Genomic DNA, 13,232 nt, shown 5'->3' on the forward strand with positions numbered 1-13,232 from the left:
CCCAAGAGTCAAACTTCTATGTTCAGTATTTTCTTCTCACATTTTCTTCTATCTATGGATATCTTCTCTTTAAGCTACTTATCATGGTAAATCCAAAGACTACATTTAACCTCAAGGAAAATATCCTTGACACCTTTACGTATCTATTGTAGGAAGCTAGAGGGAAACCCAATGCCTCCAACATTGATGTCTTGTTGATATTTGATTACCTTGCATGTGATGAAGCACAATAACCAACTTAGTAAAGAGACATTTGCCAAGCAAGATGGAGGGTCCACTCCTATGCTTTGGACGGTGTGTTGATTTCTAGCACAATGGGTATATTGGAGAACAAACGGTCATTCTCCCTTTTTGGTCAATAGAGTTTAAAAATTCCAAAGATGGAACTAGCGCAATATATAGAGCCAACAAATATTAACACCTTAGAGGAGGTGTTCCAGACGTCCCTGGAGGATAGAGATTCAACGAAATGACATGTCCCTGAGAATTCCAATATATTTGATTGTGTTTGTAAGCCACAAGGTACGTAGACTCTATAGTTTAACATATGTGAGTAGAGCAGTGATCATGGGGGCCTACTATGGAAGAGTGGATATGGAAGCTCATTCGTTAATCACTTCTAAGAGCTGCACAAAATTCTACGGCTTTTGAGAGAGAGAGAGAGAGAGAGAGAGAGAGATCTTGCAACCACATATTCCATTCATATCAAAGGAAATACTAGGGCGTATCAAGAAATTGCCAAATATGTGAGAATTTCAAGGGACATTAAGAGAGATGTATTGAAAAAAGGGGATTTTAACTCTTAAGGTTAAGACTTTTGTTTTGCTTAATGGCTACACGAGCATGTGTCAAGGATACATGGAAAAAGAAAGCTCTAGAAACTATTGTGACAACATATATGGCAAGGTCGCCACCAAAGTCCAACTTTGATGTCATCACCCACCTCAACAAAATCTACTTGGCCTTGATTGAAAGTAGACAAAATCTAGAAGCTACAAATGTGACCCTGTTAGATAAAATATCACAAGTTGACAAATTACTATCTGAAATTATAATAGCTGACACTCCCATGGTAGATGTTGAAGATCTATTTGCCAAGATGGGGGGTCAATCTTACATGTGAACCAACCTGGAAAGTGGGTAAGGCTGTTGCACCAGTGAGGCCCATGGTAGTGCGACTATGGATAGCCATAAATATATCCACCCTCATGAGTATGAGGGCAAGATACTTAGATTATTATAGATGATGATCTCACACTTCTATAGCAAGAGGGAGGGGATGGTGCATGTGATGCAACAAGATAGAAAGGCAAAAAGACAACCTACAAAGACAACCACCTGATCATCCCAGAGAGGGAAGATACAGAAGGAAGGGAGGAAGGGAAGTTGGACAGCACATGACGGTGTCTGATTCAAGAGATGAGAACACAAAATAGGCTGAGCATGGACGTCTAGAACTATCATGGTACCCTCTAGTCTGAGCCAAAGGGGTGTGGAACTATAATGGTACCATTTAATCTGGCTGTTTGGTCTGAGCCAAAGGGAAACACTCTAGCGTAAATAAACTGGGTTCCCACCTCTAGATCTTTTCCCACGACTCGATCCACATCATGTCCACCAATTGGGAAGATGTTGCAGAACTCATGGTTTGATGATGAGTGTTGGAGATGAGATCTCACCTTACACGAGAGCGAGCCTTGCGAAACCCTATGCAACATGAAACACATCAAATATCATGATGATACACACATTGTAAGACGCCATGTTTCCTTACACATAGAATGATGAGGTGATCACATCTTTTCGAGGAAATGATCCCACTATTGGGTGGGGACGTTTCAGTAGTACTAGGAGAGACAATACTATTGTGTGTTCACACAGATAGAGACTATTATGAAGGGTGTCCAAAGACTAAGCTAGAGAGTCTAGACAATAAAGGGATCATAGAGTTTCTAGCCCAAGCGAGACTAAGCTAGAGAGTCTAGACAATAAAGGGATCATACATAAGAAAGGTGAGTTCAAGTTGTGGTACGAGTGGAATTGTTGTGAAATATGCAACCACGAGCTATTGGAATCAGACCACCACTTGATAATATATTTGATATTGGCTTTCTTCACATATCTGTTTCTACTCAAGAATTCTTTGCCTGTCTTCATACAGTTTGCATGCTCGGTGTGTCGTCCTGTGTTGGTTATCCAAACGTTTATGCAAGTTGTTTTTTAAACAACCTCTAGCCCTACACAACCACCCGTGGATTGCAAGAATGAATATCTTCATATTTGAACTTGTGTGCATTGACAATCAGGCAAGAGTATATAGCCAGTAAATACAGGAACAAGGACAAAGACCGTCAACATTTGACTATCCTGCTAGGGAGAGACGCGTTAAAGTGAAATTGAGTTGATTGAGGGTAGAAATCCATAGGATTGAGTGCACAATTTCCACCAGCAACAACCTATGTGAACCTGAGCTGAGTTATAGAAACTACTTAGGTTAACAAATTACTACAAACAATTGCTCTCAAGACAGTCTCAAGCTATCAACATCTTGCAAGCTTACTTGGCAAACGGAAACTAGACTAAAGAGTTCTCTCAAGCAATTCACTTTTTGACATGCCCTCAATGAGGACAAAAAGATGCACAACTCGATGAGAGAAATACAAAGTTGACCTGAATATAGAGCTATATGTGACGACTAGTGAAATTGGGGAGAGGATCCAAGGGATTGCCTCTAACAACAAACTCGGCACAGACAAAGACTCGACCATAAGGGGAGAAGAGTTGTTTCAGGCACAAAAACACCATAAGTCAACCAATTCTAAGTGTACATGACAATGAGGCATCATGACAACCATCGTTGTTGTCGAGACAAAAGACAGATAGTCCTGCTCCACCATCCAAATATCAAACATCCAGTCTAACACCAGTATAAAGTTACAACACTGGGCCATCTCGACGACCATCACTGTCGGGATGAAGGCCAGTTAGTGCCGCTTCACCCTCCAAAAATCGAACATCTAGTCCAACGTTGGTATTAGATGCAACCATACGCATCATCAAAGACCACGACTAGTAATACCGAAGGTCTAATGCCTAATCCACAAGTGCCAGCTTCTTCAGCGACAAGTGATTGCCACGAGCATGTCCTATAGCAAAGTCTCAGCATGAAGATGACACCGAGTCAAAGAAGTCCTAGCAAAACTCGAGTTGTCCATTGTAAAGGTTAAACTAGCTACTCCAATCAAGGTTCAATTCTATGATTTCAAGGGGACTTAAGATGAAGATTCTTACAATCACTTATAGAGTTTCCTACCAATTTGCCATATCAATGGCACACTCACAAAAGAGGAGGATATGAACTACTTCTCGTGCACATTGACTAAGATAGCTTAGTGATGGTTTAACCAATTCCCTATTAGGTACTTCAAGAATTGGCATCAAATGTCTAAGACTTCCCTTAAGAGGTTCCAACAAGAGATCAATGAGGAAGATGTCCACACCAAACACAACGCCCTGAAGTAGAAGAAACACAAATCCCTCCAACATTTTATGCTCAAGCAAAGAGCTATGATCAAACATCTCTCTACACCTCCAGATAACAAATCATTACAAGCTTGGTGATCGCAAAATGCACTCAGATTGATCTATGATCCTTGAAAATAGTCAATAAAGACATGAAGATTTATTGAACCAAATTGCTACACTAAAGAAGAGTGCACCCTTCGAAAAGAAGTGCAAGAAGAAGACAAAAGCAAGTGATGATGAGGATGAGGATGAGGATGCCTCCACGAAGCCTGTCTACTATGAAAACAATAACAAAAACCAAGTGAGGAAGAGAAATGGTGTAATAAATGTTCCAAGAAATGACATAGCGAAGTGCTCCAAGAACGAAATGGTGTAATAGGTTACGAGCAAATGTGCCTCGTTCTAATAGCTAAGGAGCCATAGGTGATACTGATGTGCTCTAATGCCATAATAAAGTGGGGGGGAACGGGGAGAGAGAGAGAGAGAGACACAAACAGAGATTGAGAGAGAGAGAAGTGCACATGATATAACTACCTGTACACTATGTTGCATTGAAGATAATCATGAACATATACATGAGAACCCTTAAGATTAGGGTTAGGATCACAACAGAAGCCTAAAATAGTATTCATCAATGCTTATATAGTTGATGACTATTTAACTGAATTTAAAATCTGTTCGTGTAGGATAAGGATGTTTTTCCATGTAGTTATACCGATTTGAAATAAGTTCTTGCAGAAATTTGTCAGCATCAAATTTCTGTGATCCCTAATGCCAACGTGTCAAGCAACAAAGATATAGGATGAATCCAAATTATGCTAAGCATGTCAAAGCCGAGCTAGATAAGCTTATTCCAATAGGTTGTATCTACTCTATTGCTAGAAGTGTTCGCTTATTCCAATTGTAGTACTACCTAAGAAAAATACAAAACTCCAAGTTTGTGTGGATTACAGAAAGTTAAATACCCAGACTATACCAAACACTTTTCCTATTCCAATGACAGATGGTTCACTTAATCAAGTTGATGACACGAAGTGTACTCATTCATGGATGGCTATATTAGCTATAATGGAGATTCGGTTGAAACTTTCAAGGATTATCTCACCGAGTTTATTACCATTTATTAGGTGATTTAGATGCAAACAAGTTGGTATTCCTTTGAATCGAGAAAAAAGTGTTTTAAGGTGTATTGCTTAGTCATGTGATATTGCTTAGTGAGAGAGAGAGAGAGAGAGAGAGAGAGAGAGAGATGAAAGAGAGAAAATGGGAGCTTGCCTTGGAGAATGTTTTATGAATTGGAGTACATATGACTGGGTGAACGCCATATCGCAAAAAAATTGGACATAGACCGGTTCTTCGCAGGTGAATATTGTAATGTACACGTTGAGGGGTGACAAAATTAGAAGCCGGTAATCCCAAGAAATTGCGGAAGGAGCACCTCTACTAGTACAAACGTTTCCGACATCCATGGGCACCACAATAGCATGGCAGTCTTTTGACTTTGCCGTCTATCACCACACTGTCAAGTTCATATCCGTAGTCGTATGTCAATTCCTGCCGGAATTCACAAGAATCGCATTTAGTTGAGCTATGTAAGAAATTTACTGCCAACAACCCAGTCTCTCTCTCTCTCTCTCTCTCTCTCTCTCTCTCTCTCTCTCTCTCTCTCCTCAAAAAAAGGTGTGCTTTTGAAGGGCGCACCTGCAACGGAAGGATGTTATCAGAAGCGAATAACATAACTCGTGGTTGACTCAGATCGTGGTGAGTATTCAGCACGCATTGCACAAATAAGTTCGGCTCACAGCTGTGGTTAATGAAACGAGATACGTTGCCGCTGCTACCAGCATTGATGCAGTACTCAGGCTGTTCGGCAATATTCCTGTCAGCATCCTCATGCGCGCTATTGGGATCAGTCGCCTTTGACAAAAGTCTTCTCTGTTAAAAAAGCACAGGTTCAGGCTTTAAGTCAATATTTACATGTGAATATGTAGCTTAAGAAAGATTCGTGTAATGTGAAAGCTGTTTGAAGTGTCTATAGTAAAACATGTCAGTCCTCTGGTGAATTTTGCTTCAAGTACTTTTAAATCTCTCCAAAAAGTTTCATTGATCAATTTAAGATTTTAATGTTCACGGGATAGCGTAGTATAACGCCACTCTACATCTCATTCATCAGCTTTCAAGCTTTCTCTAGTGACCATAGCAGTTGAGCATAAGACTGTGAGGTCAGAATGGCCGAGCTCACGCAATCAAGATCCAGCCAATAATTTGTAATCATGTACCCTTTGTGCCAATACAACCTATCATGTATCTAAAAACAACCAAGTCTCTGAAAGAAGATATTATTTGTGGTGTGGTGGAATTGATGATTTTGGAACTCAAGTTGATCGAACCCAAAAGATGTGCAGGGTAATAGATCCGCTTTGATTTGATGATTTTGTTTTTCTCATTGCTAAAACATGCATAATCTGGAGATTCAAAGTGCGATGCAAGATTAGTGCATTGCTTGATAGACCCATATTTGTGAACCACTCTATCAATCATGCAAAATGACAATGCTTGCATGATCTCATGGAGAACTGAGGGCTTACTGCAAATACTTTGACGGAATATAGTGACCTATACACAGTTCACCTTGTCTCACTCTCCGACGAGACTGAGATTTGGTGCCTAAGGCAGTCCCATACATAGAATCACTAAATATATGCTCCTTAATAAGGCATGCCTTTGAAAACTGATTCCATGAACAGAAACTGGCAGGAACGGGCTTGTGGAAGCAAGAAAGCACGCAGAACTGGAACAACTTTTCCTTGCCTAGGTAGGGAGTGTACAAGATGTTTGGTGGCATAGAGCCAGCTGTCGGCAAGTCAAGAAATGCAAGGAGAGAAAAGGGGGAAACAGCAAGATAGCAGGATTGTGGAGGGCGCCAGAGGGAGGGAAGGGCCGGAGCAGAGGCAACAAGAAGCTGGAGGCCAATAAGTGAGATTGTTTTTCAACATGCAGGACAGGGATGCATCCTTTCCTCTGCCATGTCACCCGGTATCATGCTTCTTTGGCTGAATTCTTTAATAAACTGTACACTGCTTCATAACTGACAGACACATGCAGTAGGTTCTTTTGAAAGTGGATCCCATATCCTGACAGTCTCAAATTTTAAGGTGAAACTTCCAAGGCTCTAATTTTCATGTCTAAAATGTATGCTCTGTTGGGGTAAAGGCACATTGCCAACCCTTCATTAAAAGATAGGACACCTATGACTGCAGTCATAGGGTAAACCTAATCCTAATAAAACACAAGTGAGTTTGTGGTGTGGCTCATTTATTCTTCACACCCGCACTTGAGTGTCACTCTCTCTTACTCTCACTCTCTTGCTCTCTTCCCCTACACTCCCCTTAAACTGGTATCAGAGCCTACCTAGCTTCCCCTTGCCTAACTAGCCTCCTCTCCCTAGCCTACCCTTTCCGTACGGACGTACGGACAGAGCCGTACGGCCGTACGTCGTCCGTACAACCGTACGGACGGACCTGGCGCGGCCAGACCTGCGCAGGACGACGGACTGTGGCGGCGCGGCAGATCAGTGTGCGCACGGCGCAGCAGATCAGGGCGACGGTGAATGCGCGGGCTGCAAGGTGAAGGCGCGGGCTGCAAGGTGACAGCGCGGGCGCGGGCGTCGTCGGGTCGCGGCTGTACAACAGCTGCTGTACGCAGCAGTGCGAAGCTGCATCAGGCAGCTGCATAGCTGCTAAGCAGCGCTGCGCAGCTACTCCACGGCGGGCGACTCCTTCACCCATCAGGGCATTCGTTTTTTTTTTTCAAGGACTCGACAAATTTCTTTTGGGGAAGCGTGCCTACTCTGCAGGTACAAAAAAGTACAGCAGGCACACATTTTTTTTGGAAGAGGAATAGTGCTGAAGCACTCTGCTTTGTGCATGTACACGCAGTACATGAAGCATTCCTGATGCATTTCTGAAGCATTTCAGCTGTATACTGTGCATTTGTTGAGGTACAGCAGGTACTCTCGTGTCACTCACGCTTGAGGTGACTTGTGCCACAGTGGTGGTGTTTGCGCAGTTACTTGTCTTTCAGGAAGGTCAGATGCTTGTTTTGCAGAAGCTTCTATGCATTTACTGAGTGCAATTCTCAGTTTTGGGTGACCATTTCAAAGGGCTTTTGCCTGGATGTGTTTGCACTATATGCCTTGAGGCAGTGTGTAGCCGGGGAGCACACATTTGCTTTGTTTCCGCAGTGCATTTGGTGACATTTGTTGCAGGTCACATTCTTTGTACGCACTTTGAAAATCTCAGTTGAGCCACGCTTGGTCAGGGCGCATCGAGTTTACTCGGTCCCTAACTGCCCATCGTTGACAGTGCTCAAAAGATTTTCTTCTTGGTGTTTGTACTTTGTGATTTGTGTTGTTACTGAGTACACAGGGGCAGTCTATGCATTGCACATTGTCAGGTACAAGTGTCAGAGAGATTTTCATATTGCATGCTACCTCAGTGTTGAGGTGTTCTCACCTTGATTCAGGTGTCAGATCAAGGGGCTTTTGCCCAGACTTTGTTTGATAGCACTTGGGTTACCGACAGAGATCTTCAGATGCATTTTTCTCCCCTTGGTATAAGGGTGATTGCTTGGGATTTATCCCATTTACTGTTGCAGGTTTTGTGACAGGCTGAAGGGTCATTTACTGTTCTTTGGGTGTTTGTCAAGTGGTTTCTGCAATTTAACTCAGTGCAATACCTCATCTGAGGTGGGAGAAGTGATCAGTACTGTCAGTACAGCAGTGTTTACAGCAGTGTTGGTGGTTTTGTCAGATGATTATGCACTGTTAAGCACTTGTTGAGCAGCTGCAGCAGTCTGAAATTACTGTTTTTATGCCTCTTTGAGCTCAGAACAGTGTGTCAGAAGGTACAGTATTTGCAGGGTCATTTACTGTTTTGCTGCAGATTTTACTGACAGTAAAAACAGCACCATTGAGAGTGCTTCTGGCTCTTGAATAGAGCAGGTTTTTCTGAGAAATCAGAATTTTTATTCAGTCTTTTTTACTCCCAGGGAGTCAGGTACTTTCCTCATCTGATATGGCATCAGGGGGAGGTGATTCTTCAATTCTGAACATAAAGAAACTGAAAGGAGCACACAACTATGCATTATGGGCAGAACAGTGCTTGAATGTACTTCTGTTAAAGAAGATTGCTAAGCCCATAAGGGTGAAGGGTGTCAAGCCATCTGACATGGCAGCTGATGACTAGGAAGAGCTTGATTTGTCTGCGAGGGCAGCTATCATGCTCACTATTTCAGACACTCTTGTGTTCAATGTACAGGCTGAAAAGACCTCTTATGGTCTATGGCAAAGACTAGAAGAATTGTATGCCCAAAAGAGCTCAGCCAGTAAGGTTTATTGGCTGAAGAAGCTGGTCGATCTTCGCATGAAGGAAGGTACAGCTATGACCTCACACTTGAGTGAGTTCAATGCCATTTTTACACAGCTGATTGCACAGGGGTTGAACCTTGATGAGGAGTTCAAGGCTACTTTCTTGCTGTGTACCCTCCCCGAGAGTTGGGACACTTTCAAGACCACCCTGTCAAACTCGAATGCCACTCTTATTTATGCTGATGTAGAGAGCTCTCTCCTTATGGAGGAGATGAGCAGGAAGAATAATGCGGGCAGCAAGTCTTCAAATGCTTTGCAGGTACAGGACAGAGGCAGGACTCAACAGAAGGGGAGATCTGCTAGTAAGTCCAAATCCCGCAGTCAGTCCCGTGGCAAAAAGGACATTGAATGCTTTTATTGTGGCAAGAAGGGACATGTGAAGTCGAAGTGCTTCAAGTTCATACGGGATCAGAAAGCCAAGAAGGCTGAAACAAAGGATGCAGGAAATGCAAGCAAAGGCAAAGACAAGGCCAAGGCAGATGACTTGGATGCAGTGAATGTTGCAGCAGAGGACAGTGATAGTGACATACATGATGTTTTATGCTCTTCTGCTGTAATAGCACATGCTTTGGTTATTGATGGCCATGACATGCACACCTGGCTCTTGGATTCAGGTGCCTCTTTTCATGTTACTCCTCATAGGGAGTGGTTTACTTCCTACACAGTTACTCATGGAGTTGTTCATCTTGGGAACAACTATGCATGTCAGATTGCAGGGATTGGCAGTATACAGATAGTATTTCCTGATGGACAGTCATTTATGCTTGATGGTGTTCGCCATGTGCCGCAAATCAAGAAAAATCTGATTAGCACTGGCTTATTGGATGACAGTGGTTACCACACCACATTTGGGGATTCCAAATGGGTGATTACTGATGGCCAGACTGTAGTGGCTGAGGGTTTTAAGAGTGATACCTTGTACCCTCTTTATGTTTCCAATGTGGGTAATCATGTTGTTGCCATAACCGAGCTGCCAAAGGTTTCATTGTGGCATAGCCGGTTGGGACACATGTCTGTTAAAGGAATGCAAGAACTGTCACGTTTGGGTTATCTGCCGCCTCTCTCTTTTTCAGATTTGCCTACTTGTGATCATTGTATTTTTGGCAAGCACTCTGTCACTCCTCATAAGAGGAGAACTCCCCAGAATAGAGCACCACTTGATCTAGTGCACACTGATTTGTGTGAGATGCCACAGCTATCACTAGGGGGTGCAAAATATTTTATTACTTTCATTGATGATGCCACACGTAAGGTGTGGGTCTATTTCTTGAAGCATAAGGGAGATGCCTTAGATGCTTTCAAGAAGTTTGTCGCTCAGGTTGAGAATCGGACAGGTCGTAGGCTGAAATGCCTCAGATCCGATAATGGGGGTGAGTATGTGTCACATGCTTTTGTGCAGTTTTGCCAAGCTAAGGGCATCAAACAGGAACTCACAACCCCTCATAATGCATCTCAAAATGGTGCAAGTGAGCGGATGAATCGAACTATTCAGGAAAAGGTTCGATGTATGTTGTCTTATGCTGCATTACCCCATGGCTTTTGGGCAGAAGCCGTGCAAACAGCAGTTCACATTATTAACAGGTCACCAAATAAGGCTTTGGAGTTGAAAGTGCCAGAGGAGGTGTGGTCTGGCAAGCCACCCTCATATAAGCACTTACGTGTATTTGGCTGCGAGTGCTTTGCTCATGTACGCAAAGACCTACGCACCAAACTGGATCCAAAGTCTATCAGATGCATCTTTATGGGTTATGGTGACGAAGGTGAAATGGGGTACAGGTTATGGGATCCCGTTAAACGGAAGATTATACGCAGCAATGATGTCATCTTTAAAGAGGATAGTGTACACAAGGAACCCGTGCAACCTGTGGAATACAGGAGGGTTATTTATGATGATGTTGGACAGCAAAGAATGCCCATTTATATGCAGCAGCAGGCTGCCGCAGATAACCCTGTTCAAGAGGGTATACAGGCTGAAAATCAGCCAGATAATTTTGCCAATGATGTACCACTGGATATGCCAACAGATGGGGCTGTAGATCAGCCAGATATGGTGGTACAGCCACCCGTCATGCATGAAGAACAGGCTGGACAGCAGCCTAATCCGGAACATTTTGTTAGGAGGAGCACCCGTGCACAACGGCCTCCTGCCAGGTTTGTTCCAGGAGCCAATAATGTGGCTGATTTTATCATGCTGACAGATTGTGGTGAGCCTTCCAGCTTCAAGGAAGCTATGGGAAGAACAGAGAAAAAGAAGTGGGAGAAAGCCATGCAGTCAGAAATGGACTCTCTACTTCAGAATGATACATGGGACTTGGTGCAGTTACCTGCAGGCAGAAAGGTTTTGCCATGCAAGTGGGTTTACAAAGTCAAAGTGGATTCAAATGCTTTACCTCGGTATAAGGCCAGATTGGTTGCCAAGGGATTTAAGCAAGAAAAGGGCATTGACTTTGATGAGATCTTTTCCCCTGTAGTCAAGATGACTACTTTGAGAGCAGTGTTAGCTCTTGTTGCTCATGACGACATGGATTTATGTCAGATGGATGTGAAGACAGCCTTTCTTCACGGAGATCTTCATGATGAGATCTATATGAGTCAGCCAGAGGGATATGCTGTTAAAGGGAAAGAGCAGCTTGTGTGTAAGCTCAAGAGGAGCTTGTATGGACTCAAGCAGGCGCCAAGGGAATGGTACAAGAAGTTTGATGCCTTCATGCAGTCCCAAGGGTATCATCGGTGTGAGACCGATCATTGCTTGTACACCAAACGGGCAAAGGATGGCAGTTTGATGCTACTCATTCTATATGTGGATGACATGCTTATTGCCAGTAAATCTCAGCATGAGATTAGTGCTTTGAAGAAACACCCGCATAAGTCTTTTGACATGAAAGACTTGGGTGATGCAAATCATATTCTTGGCATGCGTATTACTCGTGACAGGTCCAAGGGACTTCTGTTTCTGTCACAGAAAGAGTATATTGACAAAGTACTGCAGAGGTTTAAAATGGAGGGGGGGAAGTCCATTAGTACCCCGTTGCCTCCACATTTAAAACTCAGCAGTAAAGACAGCCCCAGATCAGATGATGATAAGGCTGAAATGGCCAAGGTTCCGTATGCATCTGCAGTTGGATCTTTGATGTATGCCATGGTTGCCACTCGTCCGGATATTGCTTTTGCGGTGGGAGTCATCAGCAGGTATATGGCAAATCCAGGCAAGCGGCATTGGGAAGCAGTGAAAGGTGTCTTGAGGTATCTCAAGGGTACCAAAGACTTGTGCATATGCTATGGTAGGCAAGATGCATTGGTGCATGGTTTTACAGATTCATACTATGCAGGGAATGCAGATAACCGGAAGTCTACTACCGGTTATATTTTCACATTTGCAGGAGGTGCTATATCATGGGTGTCTCGGTTGCAGAAATGCGTTGCACTGTCAACCACAGAAGCTGAATATGTTGCAGCCACTGAGGCCTGCAAGGAAGCAATATGGCTTACTCGGCTGGTGGGAGATTTGGGCATTACAGGAGATATGCCAGTTTTGCATTGTGATAGTCAGAGTGCTATCATGTTGGCAAAGAATCCGGTCTTTCATCAGAAGACCAAGCACATAGAAGTGAAATATCATTTCATCAGGGAGGTACTGGAAGACAAGCGACTTGAGCTTGTGAAAGTGCATACTGATGATAATCCTGCAGATTTGCTCACTAAGAGCTTGCCTACAGAGCGGTTTGCACATTGCCGCCACATCATGGGATTAGGATGAGACCATTCTTACTTTATGGTCTTGTATACAGTAACTGTATATTGCTGTAATTTTTATTCTTTTCTCCCCTTTCGGCACATTGGCCTTTAGGTGGGAGGTTGTTGGGGTAAAGGCACATTGCCAACCCTTCATTAAAAGATAGGACACCTATGACTGTCTTAAGACAGTCATAGGGTAAACCTAATCCTAATAAAACACAAGTGAGTTTGTGGTGTGGCTCATTTATTCTTCACACCCGCACTTGAGTGTCACTCTCTCTTACTCTCACTCTCTTGCTCTCTTCCCCTACACTCCCCTTAATGCTCACGATTCATTAAAAAATGACTGGCTAAACCACAGATTTCAACAGAAAAATGCTAAGGCCAAAAGTCATTTTGTAAGCTCCCAAGAGGACGCAGCTCGGCATGTCAACACTGCATGCATCAGGCAAATCAGCATAGGACATGCTACAGCCTAGAATGCACGTCTTAGCTTGCTGTTCATCCAATATCCGGCGACTTAGCCAGGTAAAATCTTTTTTCT

At 43.2% G+C, this 13,232-nt stretch overlaps 1 protein-coding gene across 1 annotated transcript in view; it reads right to left on the reverse strand.

Moving 5' to 3' along the window:
• Positions 1 to 4,967: 4,967 nt before the first annotated feature.
• Positions 4,968 to 13,232, reverse strand: part of SUVH4 (histone-lysine N-methyltransferase, H3 lysine-9 specific SUVH4-like protein) — a 72,547-nt gene continuing 64,282 nt past the window's right edge. Inside the window, exons 14-15 of the mRNA XM_087383360.1 lie at positions 5,227 to 5,460; positions 4,968 to 5,079 (exon numbers count right to left, since the gene is read on the reverse strand). Coding sequence (XP_087239486.1) covers positions 4,969 to 5,079; positions 5,227 to 5,460 — 345 coding nt within the window. The 3' untranslated portion in view covers position 4,968. The remainder of the gene's footprint in view (positions 5,080 to 5,226; positions 5,461 to 13,232) is intronic.

The sequence above is a fragment of the Dipteris shenzhenensis genome, chromosome 13, assembly GCF_047967505.1.
Source record: "Dipteris shenzhenensis isolate YYH24624 ecotype China chromosome 13, Dip_SZ_1.0, whole genome shotgun sequence".
In the NCBI taxonomy this organism is placed as follows: Eukaryota; Viridiplantae; Streptophyta; class Polypodiopsida; order Gleicheniales; family Dipteridaceae; genus Dipteris; species Dipteris shenzhenensis.